At 34.7% G+C, this 17,634-nt stretch overlaps 2 protein-coding genes across 5 annotated transcripts; both read left to right on the forward strand.

Moving 5' to 3' along the window:
- Positions 1-976: 976 nt before the first annotated feature.
- LOC125876345 (uncharacterized) lies at positions 977-10,063 on the forward strand. Of its 4 annotated transcripts, none has more exons than XM_049557517.1 (15): positions 977-1,424; positions 2,462-2,541; positions 2,801-2,918; positions 3,026-3,204; positions 4,770-4,852; positions 4,932-5,116; positions 5,694-5,755; positions 5,923-6,031; positions 6,140-6,256; positions 6,514-6,633; positions 6,777-6,897; positions 6,982-7,138; positions 8,001-8,073; positions 9,003-9,130; positions 9,707-10,063. In XM_049557517.1, exons 1-15 carry the CDS (start codon positions 1,196-1,198, stop codon positions 9,827-9,829), a joined length of 1,884 nt encoding a protein of 627 aa, XP_049413474.1. In that variant the 5' UTR covers positions 977-1,195; the 3' UTR covers positions 9,830-10,063. The 4 variants fall into 4 exon arrangements, with proteins under 4 accessions (XP_049413474.1, XP_049413476.1, XP_049413475.1 ...); XM_049557519.1 differs by having other exon boundaries at positions 1,272-1,424; positions 2,457-2,541; positions 2,757-2,918; XM_049557518.1 differs by having other exon boundaries at positions 1,272-1,424; positions 2,457-2,541.
- Positions 10,064-11,641: 1,578 nt separating this feature from the next.
- Positions 11,642-15,635, forward strand: LOC125877340 (probable LRR receptor-like serine/threonine-protein kinase At3g47570). Its single transcript, XM_049558665.1, has 2 exons — positions 11,642-14,568; positions 15,115-15,635. The coding sequence occupies exons 1-2, from the start codon at positions 11,667-11,669 to the stop codon at positions 15,462-15,464; spliced, it is 3,252 nt and encodes a 1,083-aa protein (XP_049414622.1). The 5' UTR covers positions 11,642-11,666; the 3' UTR covers positions 15,465-15,635.
- Positions 15,636-17,634: the final 1,999 nt, after the last annotated feature.

Below are 17,634 nucleotides of genomic sequence, written 5' to 3' on the forward strand. Positions count from 1 at the left end.
TAAAAATTGATTTTTATAAAGTAAATAGTAATTGTAAAAATAATTATATTTGTATGAAATATATATCTATCAATACAAATATTTTAACGAAGTAGATCTTCAATGAATTATATTTTTATAATTAATATTAAAGAAAAAATTCATATATTGGGCAGGAAAGGGTTAATAGACGATTTTCTTAGTTTAATATGATTCAAATGCATATATTTAATGTTTTGTTTTCGTTAAATAGTGAAAAAAAAAATTGTTGGATAAATTTTTCTTTATGTTGTTTGTGGTTTTTGGGCATAGGAAAAGGAGAAATGATAGATGTCTTAGTGAGAAGGTGTGAGAGTTGGCAATTTATAGCGGATGTCATGTGAGGTAGAGATCAATTAAAAATGTATTGAGAAAATTTATTATATAGAAAGAAGTATCGACACATTTTAAATTTTATGTACATGATCTTAGATAGAAGTATGAAAATCGCAAATTAGGATAGAAGGTTAGTTGATTATTGTGCATTAATCAACTAACCTACAAACAAACAAGAATAACCCAAAACTACAGTGCAATAACTGAAACACGTGAAACAACAAACGATGATAGATAATATAAGCAAGCATAATACGAATAGTACAACACCAACACCAATAAGCCTACACACTTGAAAAGCAACAACACCACTCTACTACCTACTAACCTTATACTCTAGGCGGCGGCATCCATACCCTCTTATTTAAGGTCATGGTTTCGGGCAAATTCAATCATTACCCCATCTTGAATCTCGTTCAATTCATAAACACTCGCAATCCCATCCCTAATTGAGACCATTCCACCAATTTCATCCACGTGAAAATTCGTATAGAAGTGATTAATTCGACATTTTAATAGACTAATTAGTTCCGCAGCTCAGAGAAAGTTCCATAAAAATTGAAAATCCGAATATTCACTATTATATTTTTATCATGATATATATCAAGACAAGCACAAAAACACAAATAAATAATGATACTGTATTAACCATAAACAAAAAAAAAAAGAAAAAAATTTAATAATATTTGAGATAATCAGATTTAGATTCTCATCATCATCTTCTTCTTCACAATTTTTTTTTCCAGATCTTTATAAATCAAATCCAGAATACATATAATCATACTGACAGTACAAAATTAACAAAAAAGAGAAGAAGAAAAAAAAAGAAGAAAAGGACAAAATGGATTTTAAAGAAAAAAAGGATAAAAAATTGGATTCAAGAAAATCCATGACAGATACAACACCACTTCTTGACTCTACACATCAAAACCAGCGCCATAGCTATTACCGTTTTAATTCTTTTCCAATTTCTAACTCTTTTGCTGTGGAAATGACAACTAATATCCTTCCTAGGCAGCTTCGTTCAGTGTTTCTTGGTGTGGATGTTGGTACTGGCAGTGCTCGAGCAGGTGGGGTTTTTCTCTTTTGATTGAGTATTGTGAGTTTGGTGTTTGTTGGTATGAATTAATTGTAAAGTTGGTTTTTTTAATGGGGTTTTGAGATTGGTTATGGTTAAAAAAATATGGCTTTTTTGTGTTGATGTTGACTTAATGGTGTGGATGTTGGTACTGGCAGTGCTCGTGCAAGTGGTGCTTGGGGGGGGGGGGGGTTGAATGAATTCTTGCACTATTGTGAATATGGTGCTTGTTGGTGTGCATTAATTGTGAAATTGATTCTTTTATGGGTGTTTGAGGTTGGTCTTTGTGAAAAAGTCGTCTTTTGAATGCTTGCTGTATTGTGATTATGGTGCTTGTTTGAATTAACTGTAAAATTGTTTTTTTGATGGGGTTTTGAGGTTGCTTATGGTGAAAAAATCATGGCTTTTGAATGGTTGCAGTATTTTGAATATGGTGCTTGTTAGAATTTAGTGTAAAGTTGTTCTTTTCCTGGAGTTTTGAGGTTGGTTATGGTGAAAAAATCACGTCTTTTGAATGCTTGCAGTATTGTGATTATGGTGCTTGTTTGAATTAACTGTAAAGTTGGTTTTTTAGTGGGGTTTTGAGGTTGTTTGTGTCGAAAAAACTCGGCTTTTGAATGGTTGCAGTATTGTGAATATGGTGCTTGTTCGAATTAGTGTAAAGTTGATTTTTACCTGAAGTTTTGAGGTTGGTTATAGTGAAAAAATCATGGCTTTTTTGCGTTGATGTTGACTTAATGGTGTGGATGTTGCTGGAAGTGCTTGTTTTTGAATGAATTCTTGCTGTCTCATGAATGTGGTGCTTGGTGAGTTTTGTTTTTGAGTGAAATCTTGCAGTATTATGAATATGGAACTTGTTGGTATGAATTAATTGTGAAGTTGGTTTTTTCCCTGGGGGTTGATGTTGGTTATGTTTCTCTTTTTTTATGTTGACTCGATGATATCACTTCTCAAATGTTAAGCTTCTGTTACTATTTTCAGCACTGAGTGGTCATATGTAACTAATGTTAAGATCACAATCAAGTGCAGGTCTCTTTAATGAGGACGGGAAGCTTCTAGGTTCTGCTAGTAGTCCAATACAGATATGGAAAGACGGTGACTGTGTTGAGGTCAGATGTTGTAACTATTTTTAAATGGACATTCCTTGTTCTTGCCTTTTGTTGTTTGTCTATATGATTGATTTCTCTCAATCTCTTTTGGTCAACTTTTGTTGGTTGTGTCACGTTACAATATGTTTACTTGATAGTAATATGCTTTTAAAAGGTAGCAATGAGAAAACCATACTCTGTTTTGCTGAAGTAGTGCTTGATTTCTTCCTTTTCAGTTCTTTGTGCTTTTGATTTCATTTGTGTGGTTTGTCGAATTCAGCAATCTTCAACTGATATTTGGTTAGCGATCTGCACTGCTGTAAAAACGGCATGTGACCTCGGCAGTGTTTCCAAGGAAGAAGTTAAGGGACTGGGGTTCGCTGCTACTTGTTCTCTTGGTATATACTCACTAACTTCTGCAGTTCATCAGTCCGGCGTGTTGATTGAGGTATACATGCTGAATTACGGTAGTAAATAACATGGATGAATTGATTCCTCTATGCAGTTGCTGTCGATTCTGAGGGTGAACCTGTCACGGTTTCATGGAGTGGTGATACTAGAAGAAACATCATAGTGTGGATGGACCATAGAGCTGTAAAACAAACTGAGAGGATCAACGCCTCTAATTCACCTGTACTACAGTATTGTGGTGGAGGTGTATCCCCCGAGATGGAGCCACCAAAGGTACATACACTAGTAGGAAGGACTGCTGCTTATGTCTTGGATCTTTTACCTAAATGCGATTTTTTATTTTTAAAGTATGTATTGGTGAGTTTAGCTGACCCCTTATGGCAACATTTCTACTAGAATGTTAATGGTAAGTTAGTCAAATATTAGTTAGTGCCACACTGAAGAGATATTAAGTGAACGGGGTATTTCACACCTCTCATACTACTTAATGGAGTCATCTATGCATCCCAAGAATCTCTTCTCTTGTTTTCACATAGAATCAGAGCCTCTACAATTTTGATATATTCTAATTCACACCATTCACCTGGCTAGAATTTTCACCCTGTTTCTTAGTTTTATATTCTAGTCTCTGCTGGACCGTTCCGGTGGGATTGTGAGTTTTTCAGTGACTGCTCCATTTGCTGGGGCCTTTTCCCCGTTGATAATTCTCCTGGCTAGTTCTGGTTCAGGCTCGGTGATTGTTCATTATCCCAGTGTTGTTCAAAATTATCAAACTTAAGTTTTACCAGCTTGAGTATCAAGGCATATGTTAAAATTTAGAGTTAAGTCAGTCCAAAATTTTAAAAGCATCCTTTCCTAAAAAGCATCTCAGATTTCTTTCCCTCCAAACAGTCCACCAAATGCAACCTGGTACCATCTTGACATCTTCCATCTGCTTTTTGTCTCGGAAGACTTCCTCCCCTGTTCCAACATTTCAACAATTCTAAGGAACTTTTTGGCAATATCCATCTGATATGCTGAAAGATGTTCCATATTTGTGTAGTTACTTCATAATGTAGAGCTAAATGCTTGTTAGTCTCGGCTGTCTTGCCACAAAGGTGAAATTTATCACACAATTGAATGCCAAAAGATACTTATTTCAGCTAGAAGCCTGTGAAACCTGTCTAAATAGTGTCAGGTACATTGAAAGAGTAGTTATATGCTTCCACTTTTGATGGTTGGGTGAATTTGTGGAAGTTTTCATGTGGATGACCCCTTTTATCTTGGTAGTTGCTTGGCATGAGGTGATCTGGGCAGTACTTGTTCAGTGTGTAACTTTTATGCCCCGTTCCACATCCACCTTCTCTCCTGCCACTACCCAAGAAAAAGGGTGCAGGAGTATAGAAGTAAGTAAGCAATAGAATAAGTTCTGTCCTGTAAAGAGACTGACTTAGAGGTTAGGTTGTCAGAAATTTGCTTTTCAATGTTGAATTCTTAACATGCACTTGCTTTTGTGTGCTCCTGAAGGATACTTTTGGAACCGTATGGAAAGAGTGATGTTATTGGGGATGATGACATGCATACCTTCTTACCGAGTAATGAATAAATATCAGCGATATCACCTGTACTTTCCTGCTGAATCTGATAGTCAAATAAGTATGTGATTTTTTTTTTTTGATGAAGTAAGTTGAATAAGTATGTGTTGTTTGTTTGCTTGCTCTTGACATCTTTACGCTTCTTTTCTTTCTACTGTAGGAAGTCGAAAAGGAAAATTTGAAATTTCTACTTAATTACTTCCTTGATCATCACATCTTGATATGCTCTATCTACTTCTTGTTAATACAAAATTGCTTTTACAGCTCTTGTGGGTGAAGGAAAATCTCCAAGAATCCTGGTCGATGGTATTTAGGTGGATGGATCTAAGTGATTGGTTAACATACAAGTAAGAAATAGCTCCTGAACTTTAACTCTTGAAGTTTTAACAGAAAGAGGTGATGCCATCTGTTCTGTTAACTTATTAGAGCAACAGGAGATGACACGAGGAGTTTATGCACCACTGTATGCAAATGGACATATCTAGGCCATGCGCACATGCAGCAGATAAATGAGAAAGATTCCTGTGCTATGGAATCTTGTGGATGGGATGATGGATTCTGGGAGGAGATTGGCTTAGGTGATCTTGTTGATGGGCATCATGCTAAGATAGGTATTTTTGAAGCTTCACTTAAATTGCTAAAATGTATGATTTGAAAAAATTTCAGGGAACTGACTTTGTTGCAAACTTGTCAATCTCTATTCGTCATCTTATTTGAAGTCATGCTACAATGTGCGGCTGTTGAAAGAATCTTTGAAAGTTGAGCAATGAGTCTCAGAAAACAGATACAGTCACCTCTCATATATTAGGGATTAGTTTGGGGATTGGTCTTCTCTCACCAAAAAAGAAGAGGAAAAATCACAAATTTGTGCATTTTTTCATGTTAGGTTGCCATCAGCATTTACTGATCCGTGTCCTGGGAAACAGTGGTAGATCTGCTTAGCTACCTATTTATTTTCTATTTTTGTTCCATTTTCGTGTATTTCTTTTTGTTTTGTATTGTTTTCTAATTTATCTATGGATTGAGATTTATAAAACCTGCCTACTTAAAAAAAAGTATCTTTTGAACTGTTTAGGCACATTGTCGCAAAGGGTCAATATTTATTGTGTTGTTCGTATAGTGGAATATCTTTTAGTCTGAAGAACTGCTTAGTTATCTTATTCATGATTTTATAATAAACATGTGCAGGGCGAAGTGTAGCATTCCCCGGTCATGCATTGGGTTCAGGTTTAACACCACATGCTGCAAAGGTGAAGTATTTATAAAAATCACATTGCATCTTGACTATTAGCAAAAGTGAAAAGAAGCACACAATCATTCCCAATGATGCAAGCATTTGTGATTTTGACGGTTATAAGTCACCTTACTTTCTTCATGCTATAATGTTACTTTACTAAGGTGCTGCTTTCTGTTTCAGGAATTGGGTTTGATGGCAGGGACACCAGTAGGTACTGCTCTGATAGATGCTCATGCTGGTGGTGTTGGTGTAATGGAAAGTGTGCTTGCATCAGATTCTGAATCTATAGGTTGTTATTATTGAGTACTCTTCTGGATATGTTGAATGATCAAAATATCTTTGCTTATATCATTGACTATATTTACTTATTGACGGATTGTTCCTGCATGTTTGAAAGTTGATGAGGATGCTATAAGTAGGCGTATGGTACTTGTATGTGGTACTTCCACATGCCACATGGCTGTATCCCGGACAAAATTATTCATACCTGGAGTCTGGGGACCTTTCTGGTCAGGTACACTTCCACTTGCAATGTACAGTTCTTTCAAACCATTTTTGTTCAAATGATGTAAATGTCTCTCGGGGTATGCATAGTCAAACTGACATTGTAATGCTGAAAAGCTGTAAAAGAAATGCTTATGGTTAGATATTAGGTTCTGCATTTAGTTGAAACATTAATCTTGGAGGGTTCCCATTTTTTATCTGCAAATGCTATTGCTTTTGTTACAAGCAAATGATGCTCCATCATTTTGCTCTTTGCAATATTTTCAGCGATGGTGCCCGAGTACTGGCTTACTGAAGGAGGACAGAGTGCTACTGGTTCGTTGCTAGACCATATAATTGAGAATCATGTTGCATCTCCTCATCTTGCAAATCGTGCTGCATCTCGAAGTAAGATGACCTTGATGTGGCATTTATGTAAATATGTCTGGTGCTCCTTGTCAAAGTTTTCTTGACTCCCATGCAATTTGCTTTTTGCTCTCCTTTTGTGGTGGTCTCCTGCTTAAAAGTTAAAAGTTTGTATCTTTTGCTAGGAATCTCAATATTTGACTTGTTGAATGAGATACTGGAATCAATGAAGCAAGACGAGGGGTCGCCATTTATAGCTGCATTGACTAATGATATGCATATTCTCCCTGATTTTCATGGCAACAGGTATAGTACTGTAGGATGGTTAATTTGTTTTTTTACCTTGATTGCCTACTATCTGTAATAAATTACATGCAAAATTTCTTTCAGGTCCCCTATTGCAGATCCAAAGTCAAAAGGTATGATTTCTGGTTTAACACTTGACACTAGTGAAAAGCAGGTGGCACTTCTTTACCTTGCCACAGTACAAGGCATTGCATATGGAACCCGCCATATAGTAGAGCATTGCAATGCTAATGGACACAAGGTGAGGGACTCATTTCCTGATACTACTTGTATTTAGTTAGTTTAGTGAAGAGTTTTTAAACCTGTAAAGTTTGGTATGCTTGATCAGCTCTCCTTATTGTTGACTTGTATGACCTTTTCTGGCTAGCATATGCATCTTTGAATAGACTTTGAATGTTGAAACTCAGTCATTCAAAGCAAAGATGATGTAAGCTTTTTGGTAACAGTGGTGGGAGGTTGGGATGTGTCTGAGAAAGAACCTAGATAATGCAGTGTTTGTGTGTCTCAACGTTTCTTATTGATCACTTTGATCTTCTACAACAACAAAAAACAAAAAACCCAGTGTAAATTCATTAATGAGGTCTGGGGAGGGCAGTGTGTACACAGACCTTACTCCTACCTTGGGAAGGTAAAGAGGTTGTTTCGATAGATCCTCTGCTCAAATAAAGAAAAGGAAAAGAAAGAAAATAAAGAAGGGAAAGCATTCCAAAGCAGTTTTGGATGCATAAAATCGAAAGTGAAGAAGCCATGGCAAATAGTAAGAAAACATTACATAGCATTTCACAGATAAATAATATGATAACCAAAGTACAAGAAACAACAAATAATACTAATAGGAATTGAAGAACAAGAAACTACTAGAATAATACTAATACTTAGAAAGTAGATGCAGATACGGTGCTCCAAACTACCACCAAGCCTATCCCAGTGGAAAGTGAGACAACACTCAACTACCAACATCACTTTGATCTTCTCTTTGTTGCTTTTCTTATGCTGAGAGCTTTTAACATGAAGTGTACATGCCTTCCATTTTGATACCTGAACCAATAATTACCGGATTGATTGAAATGATCATCTTCCTTGTATTGTTTCTTTATGTCCAGATTGACACACTACTTGCCTGTGGTGGACTTGCAAAGAATCGCCTATTTGTTCAAGAGCATGCGGATATTATTGGTCTCTCTCTCTCTCTCTCGTTCCCTTTTTATGCTATTTATCAATGAGTTATGTGATATACATGAAGTGGATGAAAATGTAATGCATTTACTCTCTCTGCATAAATAGATTGCAAAAGATTAATGAGAGAACTAAAATTTATTAAAATAGTTTCATTAGTTCCCAAGGTATTATAAAATGAAATTATGATATGTTTCTAGTGGGGCATTTGAAAGAAATAGATTAGTTAGTAGATTGTGTCTCACGCAACATTCCGAATCAGTTAGTCAGTTGAAGCAAATTAAAACCAAAGCTAAAACGTTATTGCGTTACCCAGTGGTTCAGGAGCTGCTAACTGGCATTTAGGTCTAGAAGAGCATCTTTCACAAATCGAACTTTTGGGTATTTGTTTAGTTATACTTGTAAAATTCATTGTCCAACCGTCCTTGTTGATGCTGGCAAAAGTAGACAAAGCTTGCTTAGTATCCTTGTTGTTGATACCAATGCAAAAAATCAAAACTTGCATAATATCCTTGCTGGGTTTCCTCTAGAACAGTACAACGACTACGCCTCAGTTCCAAGCAAGTTGGGTTGGCAAAATAAAAACTCTTTGTTGCCGGTGGTCGAAGCCCGGTCAGTCGGTCACCATCGTGATGGGCGGGAATACTCACCAGTATACTACAACAACTTGGTTAACTCCCCTAGAACAGTAAACGGTGAAATAGAAGGAAATAACCTGAAACAAGTTAGGAAGTGATAGACTTCTATGGATGGTAGTGAATCCTAAACTTTCCCTCAAGCTTTCCAATTGCTGGAAAGGGTGTATTATAGATTTCAATTTATTATCTTTCAGTATCTCTGTGAAGCCTTCAACATTGGTACTGAATAATCCTAGATTTCTCCGTTTTGGATATATTAATCAATTCCAATCTGTATTATGTCTTGTGCAGGTTACCCTATCATTCTCCCTCGCGAAAATGAATCTGTGCTATTGGGGTCTGCTATTCTTGGTGCTGTTGCGTCAAAGAAATATCATACTGTTCGTGACGCCATGAAGGCAATGAATGCAGCTGGTCAGGTGTGCGACTGTTTACACTATCTACTTTTCTCACTGAAAGAACAATCTTTTATGACATAGCTGTTGCCTTCCTGAACTTTAAAACATTCATTTGTTTATTGTCCATTCTCTCTTTCTCTTGCAATTTGCTCATGCTTTTGCATTTTTAACTTTTAAAATTCCATTGGCTCCGACTTTACCTCTCCGTGGTTGGTCGATTTGGGTAAACTTGTCTCTTTTAGGAACTATACATCCACACCCTGATGCAGAAATCACAGATAATAAAATTCCTTGTGTTTAGATCTCGTTGGGACAACAGATTAAATGTTCCGCGGAGTCTTTAACTGCACTTTCATGTTACTTGCTTAGAGAGGCTGTCTTCATTCTTGTGTTTGCTTCTTCCCGACGACCTAATGGAAAGACACCCCGTCTTCTCTCCTCCACCGCCACCCTTCTTGGTGCCATACACCAGATTCTAGTAGTTTTATCTTTCATCTCCACCTTGGAACTAAACTTGGCTGCTACTTGAAAAATGTCTTTCCTGTTAAGGTTCATTGTGCCATATTGTTCTTATGTTTCTCATGCGGTTGATGGCAGGTTGTTCATCCGTCTCAAGACGTGAAAGTGAAGAAGTACCACGATGCCAAATACAGCATCTTCCGCGACCTTTATGAACAGCAACAGAAGCATCGCTCACTTATGGCCGAGGCTCTGTCATGAAGTCTTTTCCTTCATTGTTGTCGCGCCTTTTGGTATACGGATTACTACAAACCATGTCATCCAGGAACGAAGGAAAACGCGATACCAGTTCCCAGTCCCCCTCCTCTTCCTCCTGCATTTCTTTGAACCACATTATGTAGTGTATAAGAAGTCATTTGAAAATGTTCACCTATTCAACTATTATCACATGTACAGTTGAATTTTGTTTGACTTGTTCATGTCATATGAAAACTTCTTTATGTTTTATGTCAATGGTGTATATAACTTAAACTCATTTCGATATGATTGCAGAATTCAAAGTTAAACGAATATTACATAACAAAATTGGAAACTCACAAGAAAGATTAACACTAAAGTATTCATTCTTAAATGTGTCCATTCCTTCTGCTTGTATAACATTATACATACAAATGTGTGTATGATACATACATATAACACAAATGAGAAATCCGCGCTTTATTAAATCGAAGTTGAATATTCTTGGTGAAATTCAAACCATCAATATTAGTTGTTTACATCAAATCGATCTACGAATCCTTTGACTTATTAATAACATTTGATATCTTTATTTTGTTCTGTCGACACTAATGTCAATATCATGTCGGTTGGAAGTTGGTGTATTTTTTCGCTTTACTAATTAATGCATTAGGAAGACTATTCTTCATCCAATTTGAGCCATTTATTTACCATTTTATAAATGATTAGACAAAAATATAAATTATCGCGTTTCCATTTTCCTAATGAGTTTAACGTTCAGAATTGATTTCTCATACGATCACAAAGTCACTTGCTTTGTTTAAGATAATTTCAGATATTTATCCATAATATATATATCAAATTACCTTTAAAAAAAAAATTAGACAGACTGCAAAAATAATTTTTTTTCTCTAACTTTGATTAGAAAAAAATTAGTATTCTACACACTTACTTTCCAAGAGTCAAAAATTGGAACTTTTAACGTGTAAAGAGTACAGTAATATTGACATTTACACTGAATTTTGTCATATTTGCTGGTTTCCTTGATTTTGACTGATTAAGGTTCACTTTAATAGGATTTTAAACCTTTCTCATTATTTGAAATCATTAATAATCAAGTTCCTATCTACTATAAAGTCAATTTCTTTTTCGTTTTTTCATTCGGTATTTGATATTCGCATTAGGATTCAACTAATTCAAATTCACGCAAAGGAAAACACTACCAAGATTTGTTTTCCATACCTAAAGCTCAAAATCGAGATCTTTGATTAAGGGTAGATGAATCCTATTCTTCCCACCACATTCTTTGGTGGTATCTACTTCAAAGTTATACTCTCTGTGTCCCAATTTATATGGTTTACTTTCCTTTTTGGTCAGTTTAAAAAAATGACATATTTCTATATTTAACAACAATTTAGCTTTAAAATGATCATTTTACCCTTAATAAAATGATTTATAGTCATACAAATATCGATAATTCATTTCAGACCACAAATTTCAAAAGTCTTTTTCTTTTTTCTAAATTCCATGTCAAATCAAACTAACTCATATAAATTAGAACGGAGGAGTAATCTTTGGTCAAACATGAACATCTCACAACATTTTCTTAATTCCCATTGGAAAAAAAGATGACAAAAGAACATAGCAAGTATTACAAATTGTTTATAAATAGCTTGATTATTATACATATTGAAATAAGTACTTTCTAGTCTCCTTTAACAGTATCATCTTCTTATTTTTGTCTGTTGCTTGTAATTCAAAGAGTAGATCTTTATACTCAAGTGGATTCGTTAAACCATTTGAGAAGTTGGTCAGTCTAGTTCAAATCACGAATTTCTTGAGAAAAAAAATCCTTGACAAGATGGAGAAAAGCTATGTTCTTTTCCTAATCTTATTAGTATTTCAAGAATCAATTTTTTCCCTACATGCAACTTCCACAAATGAAACAGACATAGAAACTTTGTTATCTTTTAAACAACTCATTACAAATAACTCTTCTTTCCTTTCCAAGAATTGGACATCAAATACTTCATTTTGCTCATGGTTTGGTATCACTTGTAATCCAAAAAACCAAAGAGTCATAGCTTTAAATCTCCCAAACATGAATCTTCAAGGCAAAATTTCACCATCAATAGCTAACTTATCCTTTCTTGCTATACTTAACTTTAGTAACAACATTATTCAAGGCACTCTTCCTTATGAACTTGGAAATTTGCCTCTTTTGGAAGTCATTGATGTTCATAACAATCAACTAGAAGGAACTCTTCATCCTTTTGTTGGTAACATTACAAAGTTAGAGAGATTGAGGTTAGATGGAAATAGATTTAGTGGTAAAATTCCTACTGAGATTGGGAATCTAAGCCAACTTGTTGAGTTAGATTTGTCACATAATCAGTTTTCAGGTTCAATCCCTGGATTGATCTTCAGCATGTCATCGTTACGTGCTGTGTATTTGGTTAACAATAGTCTTTCTGGTTCATTCTTGGTTGATGAAATAAAGGGTGTGATGAATCTTGAAGTTATAGACCTTAGTTATAATCGAATCATCGGTGAGATTCCTTCAAGACTTTGTCAATTCAGTAAGCTAAGAACTCTTGTTCTGTCTTACAACAATTTAACAGGTCAAATTCCGAGAAATCTTGGTTGTTTATCAAGGCTTGAGAGTTTTTATATAACTCAGAATGCAATAAGTGGTACAATTCCACTTTCATTGAGTAATATTTCCACTTTTCAATTTCTTGGTTGTGTGAACAACCATACAAGTGGTACAATTCCTCAAGAACTTGGAAATTTACCAAACTTGAAGATGTTGGGATTTGATTTCAATAATCTTACTGGTGTAATACCAGAATCTATCTTCAATATATCTTCTTTGGAGTACATTGCTTTCAGTGATAACGATCTCTCAGGGCGAATTCCAACCACTCTTGGACTTAAACTTCCAAACCTTAAAGGAATTTTCTTGCCAGATAATCAACTTGAAGGACAAATTCCAATGTATATCACAAATGCTTCTAACCTTATTGAGCTAGAGCTGTCCTATAACTTGTTCACAGGCATAGTTCCAAGTGATTTGGGAAATCTACGCCAGCTCGAGTTCTTGAATCTTGGTGGTAATCAGCTTACAAATGAACCAGGACAACAAGAGCTTGGGCTCTTGAACTCTTTGGTGGATTGTAGGAGGCTGCAGTTTCTGATATTGGCTAACAACCCCTTGAATGGCGTCTTGCCTGATTCGGTTAGTAATCTTTCGTCTACTATTGAAATGTTTAACATAGAGAATGGTCAGATAAATGGACAAATTCCAAGAGGAGTAGGCAATATAAGCAGCATGTTATCGCTAGTCTTGAACGGTAACCAATTGACAGGAACCATTCCACCAGAGATTGGTGAGCTAAAGCAACTTCAGAGGCTTTATCTAAGCAAAAACAAGCTACAAGGTTCAATTCCAGAGGAAATATGTGACTTGGTAAACTTGGGAGATACATTTCTACACGAAAACGAGCTCTCTGGGGCTATTCCAAGTTGCATTGGAAAACTCACTAGACTGCAAAGGCTTTCATTTGGCTTCAATAAGTTCACCTCAAGCCTACCTTCAAGTCTATGGGAAATGGATAGCCTGATTTTTCTAAACGTGACGCGAAATTCAATACAAGGGGAACTTCCTATTGACATTGGAAAATTGAAATCTATTGAAGGTATAGATTTTTCAAGCAACCAACTTTCCGGTGTGATTCCAAGTACATTCGGAGACCTCATAGGCCTGAGTTATCTTTCACTCTCAAACAACTCGTTACGGAGTGCAATTCCTTCATCATTTGGCAGTTTGTTAAGTTTGAAGTTCTTGGATTTATCATCAAATGAGTTATCAGGAAACATCCCAAAGTCCTTAGAAAAACTTCAGTTCCTTAAAGAAATCAATCTTTCCTACAACCATTTAGAAGGTGAAATACCTACTAGTGTTGTGTTTGCAAACTCTTCTTCACAATCTTTTGTTGGAAATAGAGGTTTATGTGGAAAACCTATATCAGAAGTTTCTCAATGTGCTACGAAACGATCAAAATCTAGAAAACATGTGCTAGTAGTTGTCATTCCTGTGATTGCATCAATTTTCCTCATATTTGTTGTTCTGTTCGTATGGATTAAGCGAAGATCAAGAAGAACAAAACTTCAAGACCATGATCAAGAGTTAACAGAAATCACAACACACCAGTTGATCACATACCGTGAACTTCAACAAGCAACGGATAGTTTCAGTGGCTCTAACATGATTGGTTCAGGAAGTTCTGGTTCTGTTTACAAGGGCATATTGGCTAACGGAACAATGGTCGCGATAAAGGTTCTAAATATGCAAAATGAGGAAGGATGCAAGAGGTTTGATACCGAATGTGAAGTGATGAGAAGCATTAAACATAGAAATCTTGTCAAGGTGATCACTACATGTTCCAATCAATACTTTAGAGCCATCGTTCTCGAGTATATGCCAAATGGAAGCCTTGAAAGTTGGTTGTATGATAAGGAACATCAAGTCTTACACATGTTTCAAAGAGTTAGCATAATGCTTGATGTTGCAATGGCATTGGAATACCTTCACTATGGTTATGATACACCTATAGTCCATTGTGACTTGAAGACTCAAAATGTTTTATTAGATGGTGAAATGGTGGCACATGTTGGTGATTTTGGCATTTCAAAGATTTTAGGTGAAAACAACTCCATGGCACAAACTAACACATTGGGTACTATTGGCTACATTGCACCAGGTAAACAGTTCTTCTCTGACTACTCTTCCTAATATAAGGCATATTTTCGGTCTATCTTCTCTCTGAAAAATAGAATACTGGTCAATTAAGTTGATTTAGGTGCTACTTACTATGCATGAATCTAGTTTCACTAACGCTAGGCTAAGTCTTGAACCTTTGAGCTGACCGTTCACTTTCTTTGTAGCAAGAGGGCTTCTCTTTGCCCCTTTATTGGTTGTATCAACTAAACTGCCCTTCCATATAGATCGTCGCAGCATGAAACTATTAATAGATTCCTAGCTTCCTATTAATCTTGAAAAGTTCTAGCTTAGTTCTTTTTTTTTGTTAGAATTATCTTTTTAATTAGACCGGGCCCACTTTTATACTTATCCTACAAGTGCTATTTGGGGACCCACTCAAAAAAAAAAAAAACTTGAACTAAGAAAAGTCCACCCCTTAATAGATTAGGGCAGAATCAACTGGATTTAGCTTATATCTACTGATAGTATAGAAGCTATGTTTAATTCGTTATAACATATTAATTTCCTTTCCTTTTTGTGTTTTTAGAATATGGCTCAGAGGGAATAGTGTCCACGAGTGGTGATGTTTATAGTTATGGTATAATGTTGATAGAGATATTGACAAGAAGAAGACCAACAAATGAGTTTTTCAATGAAAACATGAACTTGAGGCAATGGGTCAGTGAATCATTTCCAAGTTCTTTGAAGACAGTTGTTGATGAAAATATTTTATTTGGAGAATATGAGATTTTCATATTTAGTATGATGGAGTTGGCTTTGGAATGCACAAAAGAAAGACAAGAAGAGAGGGTAAATATGAAAGATATAGTGAATAGACTTGGTAAAACTAAAGAGGACCTCTTCTTGGAAACAAAGAAGAAAAAAATTTATGAGTAAAATTTTATGTATTTTTAGTTTATGGTTTAGTTATTCTTTAGGGGAAGTTACATATCAGATCGCTCGATCAAAAATATTTGTAGTTACTAGCTACTTGTTATTCAATATATGTATATTGTATACACTAATTATACATATATCATATATTTATTGGCTATCTTTTTCTGCGGACCGCTAGTTATGTTAATTTATCATATTTTAGCCATTTATTGGCTAGTTATAACATATTGACTGATGCTTCCCTTTTACCAACTTTCTGTTCTTTTTACAAATTTGATGTCGATAAATTTGTGACCTAAAAGATTATTTCGACCAAGTGAACCTTCAGGGGATTTTTTTCTTTTTTCTTTTCTACTATGTACCTATGAGATTCCTCTCCCTCAACCCGAAGCTTTGATTTTGAGTCTCGGAAATAAAGAATTAATTTTGGTTCACTAGTTAGAAAGGATTCATGATTTAAATTTTATGGATTTGAAACAATAGAATAGCGAAATCAGCATTTTACTCAAATATAGAAAGAAAATACTATCTTCTAATTAATTTAAATATAGATTCAAGAAAAACATCTATTATATAGAAAAGATGACATTATGAGTAGTTTTTCATTCACAACATTAATTAATGATTGTCGCACCCTATTTCGAACCGGTCGAAACAGTTCACAACATAATGTGGCTGACACTCTGTTTTTGGAAAAATTGTTGTTTTGTTTTAGAGTCGCCACCTAAATTTTAAGGAAAATATTAGGAAAACCATATTTTATATGTAAATGTAAACTCTGTTTTGATTTGCGAAACCAGTGAGATTCTAAGTAAGGGTTTTGATTACTCGAGGGGAAGGTGTTAAGCACCCCNTTATAATTACTATAGTTAAATGTGGAGAGCCAAAATTGGGTGTCAACAATGATATCACAATAATTAATTAATATTCTAATTTATCTTCTAAGCTCCAATTCTGCAATAATGGCCAAAACAATCCTTCATGCAACCTTTCCATTGTTTGTCATCTGTACAAAATAAATATGTTAATGAATTTGAAAGAAAAAAAAGTAATAATAAGAAAAATAAAAAATAATTTCAAGATATGATCCATTACAATTTGAATAAACGAAAATGATTAATCCACTTATAGACAAATCTAAAACTTGAAGCTGATGAATTTCTACAATAATATCAAATTAAAGGTTGATTTATGCTAACGTTTCATTTTTAGGCCAATAATTAGATTTTGTCCCAATTTTCTTATAAATTGTGCAAATATAACACTTGGAAAGTTATCCTTCTAGACAACGTACCATGATCTATTGTTTCTCATAGAAAAATTTAATTTATTCAAAAGAATTTTTTTGACCGTGGTCTAAAAGGTCCATTAAATACAAAAGAAATAAAAAAATAAATATAGAGTTCAAACAAAAAATATTGAACTCACATGAACCATACCCCATACTATAGATCTGCCCCTATCATATAACCAAATAATATTTATAGCTAGTCATAAAACATAACCTCCCCAAATATTGAAAATTCTTTAAGATCTCTATCAGAGAAAGAAATGACACGCCACACGTTAATCCCAAAGAGAAAATGATCTCTTGTGATCAGTTACGACTTAACTAAAAAAATATCAGATAAAGATCTCATAGAAAAATTTAATTTATTCAAAAGAATTTTTTTGACTGTGGTCTAAAAGGTCCATTAAATACAAAAGAAACAAAAAAATAAATATAGAGTTCGAACAAAAAATACTGAACTCACATGAACCATACCCCATACTATAGATCTGCCCCTATCATATAACCAAATAACATTTATGGCTAGTCATAAAACATAACCTCCCCAAATATTGAAAATTCTTTAAGATCTATATCAGAGAAAGAAATGACACGCCACACGTTAATCCCAAAGAGAAAATGATCTCCTGTGATCAGTTACGATTTAACTAAAAAAATATCAGATAAAGATCTCATACATTCTACTTATCGATCTTCTTAACTAAAAGAACATTCGTAACGGAACATAAAAATCTATTCAAACTCCAAAAAAATTGAAAAAAAGAATGTACCTTTGATTAAACTTGCACACTTGTCAATTGAACAACCAAGATTGCAATAATCCATTGGAGAAAAAACATTTTTATTAAGAGAAGAAACTTGACATTCTCTTCCACATGA

The sequence above is a fragment of the Solanum stenotomum genome, chromosome 9, assembly GCF_019186545.1.
Source record: "Solanum stenotomum isolate F172 chromosome 9, ASM1918654v1, whole genome shotgun sequence".
NCBI classification, from domain to species: Eukaryota; Viridiplantae; Streptophyta; class Magnoliopsida; order Solanales; family Solanaceae; genus Solanum; species Solanum stenotomum.

Coding starts and splice junctions, on each gene's coding strand:
- LOC125877340 (XM_049558665.1), top strand. CDS start 11,667: ATGGAGAAAAGCTATGTTCTTTTCCTAATCTTATTAGTATTTCAAGAA. Junction 14,569..15,114: donor TATTGGCTACATTGCACCAG/GTAAACAGTTCT, acceptor TTGTGTTTTTAG/AATATGGCTCAGAGGGAATA.
- LOC125876345 (XM_049557517.1), top strand. CDS start 1,196: ATGGATTTTAAAGAAAAAAAGGATAAAAAATTGGATTCAAGAAAATCC. Junction 6,634..6,776: donor AAATCGTGCTGCATCTCGAA/GTAAGATGACCT, acceptor ATCTTTTGCTAG/GAATCTCAATATTTGACTTG. Junction 8,074..9,002: donor AGAGCATGCGGATATTATTG/GTCTCTCTCTCT, acceptor TGTCTTGTGCAG/GTTACCCTATCATTCTCCCT.